Source organism: Nematostella vectensis, chromosome 10, assembly GCF_932526225.1.
Source record: "Nematostella vectensis chromosome 10, jaNemVect1.1, whole genome shotgun sequence".
NCBI lineage: Eukaryota > Metazoa > Cnidaria > Anthozoa > Actiniaria > Edwardsiidae > Nematostella > Nematostella vectensis.
In genome coordinates this window covers 13,238,485-13,247,373 of record NC_064043.1, presented here as the reverse complement: position 1 = coordinate 13,247,373, position 8,889 = coordinate 13,238,485, and the positions used below count along the sequence as shown (strand labels likewise).

The 8,889-nt window shown below is 40.5% G+C and overlaps 1 protein-coding gene across 1 annotated transcript; it reads left to right on the top strand.

Moving 5' to 3' along the window:
• Positions 1-10: 10 nt before the first annotated feature.
• Positions 11-8,793, top strand: LOC5512496 (arginine--tRNA ligase, cytoplasmic). The gene is made up of 14 exons (XM_001632769.3): positions 11-307; positions 398-559; positions 2,675-2,863; positions 3,314-3,403; positions 3,603-3,844; positions 3,916-4,036; positions 4,423-4,552; positions 5,252-5,356; positions 5,611-5,789; positions 6,575-6,684; positions 6,800-6,905; positions 7,386-7,499; positions 7,975-8,033; positions 8,108-8,793. Exons 1-14 carry the CDS (start codon positions 95-97, stop codon positions 8,463-8,465), a joined length of 2,178 nt encoding a protein of 725 aa, XP_001632819.3. The 5' UTR covers positions 11-94; the 3' UTR covers positions 8,466-8,793.
• The last annotated feature ends 96 nt before the right edge of the window (positions 8,794-8,889 follow it).

The window sequence follows — 8,889 nt, the reverse complement described above, 5'->3', positions numbered from 1 at the left end:
CTTTGCGACCACGCCAATCACTGTAACCAGGCCTTATGTTATTCTTTCTAAGACCACGATTACAAACCGGCGAAATTTACTTCGTTTACTGTGAATGAAATTTCTCATCTGGAGGTCTTTTAGGTTTTTAGGTTTTCAAAGAGAGTTGAGGATTGTTCTGGGATCTCCTATTTGGTCTCCCACTCGCTGTAGTCGCCGCCGTCTTCACGTATCTCGCACCCTCTGTTTAACACGTGGTGTTACTTGGAATGCAAAGATGGCTGATGAAACTCTTATTCAAGAATTTGCAAAACGAGCACAATCAGCGGTGAGCAGAGCCACGATTGTTAATTACCACTAGTGATTGTTCAGGTGATTTGACGAGGGATTTTTTTTTTATAAATATTGTACTTTTCAGGAAGAAGAAATTGTACATTTAAAAAAGAAAATTGCGACATTGAAATCCAAAGTTGCATCAGAAGCGGAGAATACACCAATTGATCAGAAAAAATCCCCCGAAGTTGATAGGTTGACAGTTGAAAATACCAAGTTGGAATACCAGATAAACCAGCTGAAACGGGTATGTTCACCCCCCCTCCCCCTCCATCTTCCATATACCAGACTACGCACAGTACACAAAGGGAGAGGTACGATTTTTGATACCCATCCTCCGCTTAATTAGGTAATTCCAATCCCCCCCCCCCCCCCAATGCTTCTGGAAATTCCAAAACGCTCAGCCCCCCCCCCCCCCCCCCATGCTTTAGGAAATCCGAATTACCTTACCCCCATGCTTCCGGAATTCCCATTTTTTTGGCAAGACCCCTGCCTGCTCTCCGGAAATCTTTAGAACGAATTTTGGATCGGATATTCTACAGCGAAACCACTTTTTTCGAAAACCCAGATTAAAGGCTTCTCAGCACTCAAAGTTTGCCACAGCGTGGGAATTTTACTACTCCGGGTTGTATTGACCAAATGTCGAACAGTCTCTCTGTTCCTTCTTCAAATGAACCCAGGGTCTGTAAAGCTTTCGTGGCGGTGGTGACCTTTTGGAGCGTTCGCAAAGTATGCTACTCCAGCATGTCGTGAGTGATCCTCAAGATTTTGTTTCCATCGAACAAGCTACAAACAAAAACTTGTAGACTGTTTTTGTTTTAACAATGCGAATGCACCTGAAAGCAAGACAGCTGACGGCAGGCCACAAGTTTTTATTGATTGTATAAACAGGTCCAAGCCAATCAGGATCTTTGATTTTTAGTTTGCCAGCAAAACTGACCTGGGCTTGGTTGATCTATAGACCCCAAAATCATGACAGACTACGCACTACATAAAAGAAACAAATCACTAACCCCTGCCTCGTACCGAGGCGCTCACTTATGTGACCAAACTAAGTGTGCAGGGCTAATTAGTTTCTTACTGCAACTTCAAACTAGAAAGTTCAAGACTCGGTAAGATGTAAATTATGTTCCGATTCCCGTCTCAACCTCTCACACCCCAGAAATTCCATACTTTTGCGACCTCCCCATGCTTTCAGAATTCCAAAATCGCCAACCCCCCCCCCCTCCGTGCTTTCGGAATTCTGAAATTGCCAAACCCCCCATCCTTTCGCAATGCCACCCATTTTTGGTAAACATTTGAAAATTCAGGGGTCGGTTCCTGAAAGGCCGACTAACTTAATCGTAGGTTAGCTAACCTATGGATATGTCACTGTTCCCGAAAGCTAAGTAATCCCCTGATTTACTAACCCTGGATTAAGGGAGTGACAAACTGGTTTGAGGAGTAAAATTCACACAGGATACCCAGACAGTTCAAAAGATAGCAACTCAAATTTACATTTGATGGTTTTATTTTCGCAGAGAAGCCTCAAAACACCTCTACATTGCCTGTAATACTCCATTTCATTGCCAAAAATGTCATTTGCAGGATTCGAGTTGGTGCATGACACTAGCGAGACAGATTCATTTTAAGCATAAATTTCATGTAACTTCCTGTCTGTCCCAGCACAAGTTTAGAGTCAGCATCGCAACAAAGGTTGCATTACAAGGCTTAATGTTAGGATATTCGATCCCTACATTGTTTTGTGTAACTTATTTTTTGTTGGCAACTTCAAGTTCTACTACAAAGGTTAGCGAGTTAACCTACCTCGCGAGCAGGGATCTATTTTACCTCAAACTAACCAGGAGTTAGCGCTAACCAGAGTTTCGGGAACAGAACTAATCTGGGGGTAAAAATTTAATCGTGGGATAGATGCTATGCAAATTTAACCTTGGGTTAGCGCTAATTGGCTTTTCAGGAACCGGCCCCAGGGGTTTTCAAGTCTGATACTTGACAATGTTTGGTTAAAAATAAGATTTGCTGATGGTTTTGGATGTTTGAGTGACTAGGGATTGTATAGTGGAGAAGCTGAGAAGCTAGCTCATAAGGCCTAACAGGATTGGCTAGATTATCTCATTGTTCTATTGTATTCTCGTTCTTTGTCTGTGGTGCACTAATCTATTGTGTGGAAAAATCTTCTAGTTGATTTTACATGACCTGTATAGTGTGAGCATAGCATGGGGTTGTGATTAACCTTCTTGGATATTATTTTCCCATCTCTTTTTCAGAACATCCTGTTTTTTTTGTTTTTTTCAGCAGACTTTCAAAGTTTTCAATAGTTTAGATCTATCCCTGAAAATATGTTCTTTCAATTTTCCCACAGTTCATTGAAGAAGAAAAAGCAAAGTCATCATGTATTATGACGAATACCCAGTTTATCCTGAATGAGCTATTCAAGCAAGCTATCCGTGTTGCTTTCCCTGCTGTCACAGATCCACCAATACTGGTTCAATCCACTCAGAATGACAAGTTTGGTGACTATCAATGTAATAGCGCTATGGGTTTGAGCCAAGTAAGTACTGCAATACAAAACCTAAGCCAATTACAAAAACTCCAAGCTTTTGAACAAAGGCCCATGAAAAATCCAGGAATTAAAGTTGAAACCATGGCAAAATGGCTCTTCCCATTTTTTTGCTTGATGTTTTATCTTTTGTTTACTTTGCATTACCAGTAGCAAATGTATAGAACAAATAATCTGTAACCACTAGCACAGCAAAATCCTGACCAAAATGCAGAGCCAAACAGATCTCAAGTGGCCAATAGAAATTGATCCTTCACCTGTTTCAAAATTGAGATAATTGAAATTGCCTCCCCTTCCTTCCAATGCAATGCTCTTTTTCATACTTTCTGTCCCAAAATGGAATGGATAATACAGCACATTTTGTTGTTTTTTATTTTTATCATTGTGTAATGCACAATTGATTAGCCTCCCCTTTTTATTTTATCTCAATCCTTTTTACAGATTCTAAAAAATAATGGACAAAAGGCAAACCCCCAAGCAATAGCTAAGAGCATAATAGCATCTTTACCTCCAAATGATCTGATTGAAAAGGTGGGTATGATTATGAAAAAGTGATTGAAAGGGTGTTACAGTACAGTAAGATAGAGTGGTTTAAAATAGAGTGATTGAAAAGGTGGTTATAATATAATAGATTGGTTTGACTAAGTGATTGAAAAAGTGGTTATAATATTATAGTAGAGTGGTTTGAAAGAGTGATTAAAATGATAATCAGAATTGGTCTGTTTAACAGGTTGACATTGCCGGCCCCGGATTTATCAATGTCCATATGAACAAGAAATTCATCAAGGACATCTTAAGAGATGTTGTTGCTAATGGTGTCCACCCCCCAGCGATCAGATCACGCCAGAGGTGTATTGTGGACTTCTCTTCACCAAATATTGCCAAGGAAATGCATGTAGGACATCTTAGGTCAACAATAATTGGGGAGAGCATCTGCCGCCTGTTGGAGTATGTTGGGCATGATGTACTAAGGTCAGTTTTCTTGCAATACTAACTGTAGTAGAGATAATTACATCTGATAAATGTGAACATCTTGTTGACAGACTAAATCATATTGGTGACTGGGGGACACAGTTTGGCATGCTGATTGCCCACCTTCAGGATGAGTTCCCTGATTACTTAGAGAAGTCTCCTCCAATTGGAGATCTGCAAGCTTTTTATAAGGTAAGTGGATACCATGTTTGATAGGGTCAGAGTGTGGATACCATATCTGAACTTGCGTGGGGCTGGGGGACGGGGGAGGGGTAGATACCATATTTGATGTAAGAATAGGATGTAGGTCGTGAGGGCAGGGGTAGATCAGTGTGGATTTGATGTACTATAGGGGTTATGTTGAGGGTCAGTTTGGATAACATATTTAATAGAGGAGGATTGTGATCTTCTAGGGGGATGGGTCAGTGTGGATACCACGTTTGATCTAGAAGAAGGTACATAACTCCCCTGTTATCTAGAAAGATAAGTGCCACTGAGACTCCTGACCCTTTGACAATATTGTGGACATCATGACACAGTTTTTCCGTTTCTTTTTATAACCCTTAAATTACCCGCAGGAGTCCAAGACCCTGTTTGACAGTGATGAGCAATTTAAAAAGAGAGCATATGAACGTGTGGTGCAGCTCCAGCAGGGAGAGCCAAATGTCAGGAAAGCATGGGAAATGATCTGTGATGTCTCTAGGAAAGGTAAGGGATATCTAGACATGCTATAGGATTAAGAATTCCCTAGTTGTTAGTGGGCCGAGGTGAAAGTTTTTACAAATTTAGTGACTACAATTCATGTAACATATAATGTAATATAAACATGAAAGGCCAAGAGCTTTTAAAATGAAGTTTCCTGAAGGAATTTTCAACCATACCCACGTCTGATAAAGCATGCTCCAATACATGTTGCTATAGGCTTTTCTGGTATGTTAACTAGCAAGGGTATGTTAACTAGCAAGGGTATACCTGAGAATCCTTGACACCATCTTGCTGTTGAGATTATTTCATATGCTATGATAGTATTATGTATATCTAAACTAGGGTACTGTATGGTTCCTGAGGACCCTTGACATCATCTTGCTTGTTGTGTTATTTCATATGCTATGATAGTACCATGTAAATCTAAACTAGGGTACTGTATGGTCCCCTGAGAATCCTTGACACCGTCTTGCTTGTTTTGTTGTTCCATATGCTATGATAGTATTATGTAAATCTAAATTAGGGTACTGTATGTTTCCCTGAATACCTTTAAGACAGTATTGCTTGTTGAGATATTTTGGTTATGGTTATGGTTATCTGTGGTTATGGTTATCTGAGAATCCAAGACACAGCCTTGCTTATTGTGTTATTGCATGCAGCCACTACTTGTTATGAAAATTTGATATTTCTTCATAATTTCAGAATTTGAAAAGTTGTATGAGCGTCTTGGTGTGACTATCATCGAGCGAGGGGAGTCATTCTACCAGCCAATGATGCCACAACTTGTGGAACTTTTAGAAAGCAAAGGTTTGTAGGGATTCATATCAATAACATCACCCAAAAATATATACAACAGAATAGATATTATTACTACATAGAACTAGTAGGGACCTTTGATTTCTTTCCATGTCTGCAAGGTTATGTTTTAAAAATTATAAGAACTTCAGAAGCCATCCCATATATTTTCCACAGTATTCCGTGTATTCATGTTCATAGGATTATTTGTATTTATCACATGATCCAACTAGGAGATTGAAATTGCATGTGGATATGTTGCGCAGGTAAAGTACTTGTTGAAGATGGCCGTAAGGTTGTGTTTGTGGAGGGCTACAAAGTCCCACTGACTGTTGTCAAGTCAGATGGTGGGTACACTTATGACACCTCAGACCTGGCAGCCTTGCGTCAGCGAGTAGAGGATGAAAGAGGAGACTGGATTATCTATGTCACAGATGCAGGACAGGTTTGTAGATATGTCTCGAATGTTGATCAATCAATCCTTTTGTATTGTTAAAAATTGAAAGTGCAACGATGTATTCGCAAGAAACTTCTTCATCTACAAATTAAGTCTTATACGTTATTTACGACATTTTATGGAAAGTAAGTTACTCGCTTGAAGAAGCCGATGGAAATGGATGCTATGTGTGACTCGCAATTGAGCAGGAACATAAAATGGCGGCATGTTTTGCTTTCTTTAAGGAAACAAAATCAGCCTTTTTGTAGTGCTCTGCATTCATCAGTTAAGTCCTGCATTTAAAGACTTTCTACAAAGTTGAGCCTTAATCTCTTTTTCCACATATTTTTACTGCGGTTTTGAATATTTTGAAAACTCTTTCTGATGATATCTAACAACTAAATCGACGTCTGACTTTCTTCATATAAAATCCTTGAATTGTTTTCATGGGCCAGCGCTCAAATGGTTTCCAAGCATGCCACCACTGGCCGTTAAAAAAATGTAATTCTGTTAGTTTGAATGACGGAAGCCCAAAAGTCGTTTAGCAGTTTGAAATTATTGAAGAGAATTTGCTTATTGAATGTCGCAGTAATACCAAAGGCATTGGCCTGTAAAAGAAATACATTTTTGTAGTTTAGACTATAAAAATCAATGAACAGGTTTTGTTGGAGAAGAAAAATCCCATTTTAAAAATAAATGGGATTTCTGACTTCTTACCTAAGTTTGTCACGAACTTTGACCATCTACCAAACGTTTGGATATTTTGACCTGATTTTTCACATTCTTACCGACAGTCTGGGCATTTTGACCTTGTGTTTGGTGCTGCAAGAGAAGCTGGGATCTACGACCCTAAGCGTACCAGGGTAGATCACGTGGGATTCGGCGTGGTCCTTGGAGAAGACAGGTGATGCTTGATTGGTTTATGTCATATGTAATTTGTAATTAAACTGTTTCGATCAGGAATGAAGCAAAGAAAGACATAAGAACGACATTTTTGATCTTGCTGTTTATTTTAATAGGAAGAAGTTCAAGACACGATCAGGAGAGACTGTTCGTCTTGTTGATCTGATGGACGAAGGGATTCGCCGATCTGTGGACAAGCTAAAAGAAAAGGGAAGAGACCAGGTTTGTGTAATAGACTTACTGCTAACTCTGGCTGGAGTTGGAAGGCGGAGGTCAATAAATACTTGTTATCTGAATTCCAGTGTCACACAAGCTGCCAGTGGTGCATTAAGTACAGGCAGATCTCTCATGATCAGCTATCTATTCTGAGACTTATTGAGTATCCAGTGGTACTTTACGTTGTTGCTCCTTGTTGCTTCTCCTTGTTGTCCAACTTGTTGTTTACCTTGTTGTTCACATTTTAGTCTATATTGTTGCCTCTCCTTTCTGTCCAATTTGTTATTTACCTTGTTGATGGCCTTGTTATACACCTTTTAGTTTATCTTGTTGTCTCTTGTTGTCCAACTTGTTGTTCACCTTGCTGTCTATATTGTTGCCTCTCCTTATTGCCCAACTTGTCGTTCACCTTGTTATTTACCTTGTTGTTCACCTTGTTGTTAACCTTGTTGTCCAACTTGTTGTTTACCTTGTTGTTCACCTCAGGCCTTGTCAGAAGACGAACTGCGTGCTGCGAGTGAGGCTGTTGCGTATGGATGTATCAAATATGCAGACCTCTCGCATAACAGAGTTGGGGACTACGTTTTTTCATTTGATAAGGTATTGTATGATACTAATCAAAATAATAGAAAGCTCCATTACCTCATAATCCTGCAACACACATATAACAGATACAATATTGACGATATCTGCCAAAAAATATCCTGTTCGACACGGCTGATCTGACAAAAATGCCAGAAAAAACTCCTTCCATTCCCTGAAATATATCCAGTACTGGGCATTCCTAAAAAAAAATACGAGCATTTGTATAGCTCCTATAGTGACTATTTTGGGCCTGTGAAACACATGCGTTCAACAAGTCAAATTCAGGGCCGAGAAACAGAAAGTTGCTCCCCATATCTCTATTGGGAATCTGTTACAGCAGACATGAGTCCCCACACGCTGACGCACTAGGCCTCCTGTGCACCTGCAAAAGAGCAATCAGATAAAACCCACACTAGATTAGGACTGGGAGCGTATTGACAGAAAACCGTCAACCATAACATGTATCTGACAATAACTCTTTTTGTCGCAGATGCTGGACGACAAAGGCAACACAGCCGTCTACCTGCTCTATGCGTACACCAGGATAAGGTAATTGATCGGCCATCCTCACAGTGCAGTAACAAATATCTTTTATGTTTATTGTGCACTCGATTCTTGCCCAGGTCCATCATGCGCACGGCCGGTATGGACCGTGCGTCCCTGGAGCAAGCCATCCACAACACAGAGATCAGCCTTGAGCACCCAAAGGAGTGGAAGCTTGGAAAGTGCATCACCCGCTTCCCGCAGGTGTTATCTCGTATCCTGGAAGACTTGCTCATGCATCCTTTGTGCGAGTTCCTTTACGAGCTCGCGACTACCACGACGGAGTTCTACGACAGCTGCTACTGTGTGGAGAAGGACCGCCAGACCGGTGACATAGTCAAAGTCAATGTAGACCGCCTTCTACTGCTTGAGGCAACAGCGAGGATTATGGAGACTGGATTCCATATCTTAGGTATCAACACTGTTAACAAGATGTAGGGTGCCACGACATTAAATGCCTTCGGAATAAGAGCACTTCTTCGTCTTAGTCGAAGTCTCAAGGCTGATTTAGAAAGCACGATTTATTTGTATGCGACACCTCTACAACTCGAGTCGTGGAGTGTAAATCAGTCTACGACTCCGCTACGATGCTCGACTACGCAAGTCGTAGTGTGTAATTCAGGGCCAAAAGGCTAAATCGTGCTGTCTAAATTAGCCTTTAGTCTTCGGAGTCACACAGGCGAAGTGGAGCCCCGCACTATGGATAAGAGTACCACGTTAATTGGGACACTTTTGTTCTGATATTATTAAAAAAAGAAATAGGGTAGATCTGTACTCAAATGTTTGGACAGCGTGAGACTCCTGTATCACGACCCACCTTCCCTTAGTCAATAAACTAATTGCGATTTTTTTAGGGAAATTA

What these genes read in the sequence shown, in the direction of transcription:
- LOC5512496 (XM_001632769.3), top strand. Translation starts at nt 95, where the DNA reads ATGAAATTTCTCATCTGGAGGTCTTTTAGGTTTTTAGGTTTTCAAAGA. An exon ending in CTGTGATGTCTCTAGGAAAG is followed by an intron (nt 4,553 to 5,251) that starts GTAAGGGATATC and finishes TCATAATTTCAG; the next exon opens with AATTTGAAAAGTTGTATGAG. An exon ending in TATGCGTACACCAGGATAAG is followed by an intron (nt 8,034 to 8,107) that starts GTAATTGATCGG and finishes ATTCTTGCCCAG; the next exon opens with GTCCATCATGCGCACGGCCG.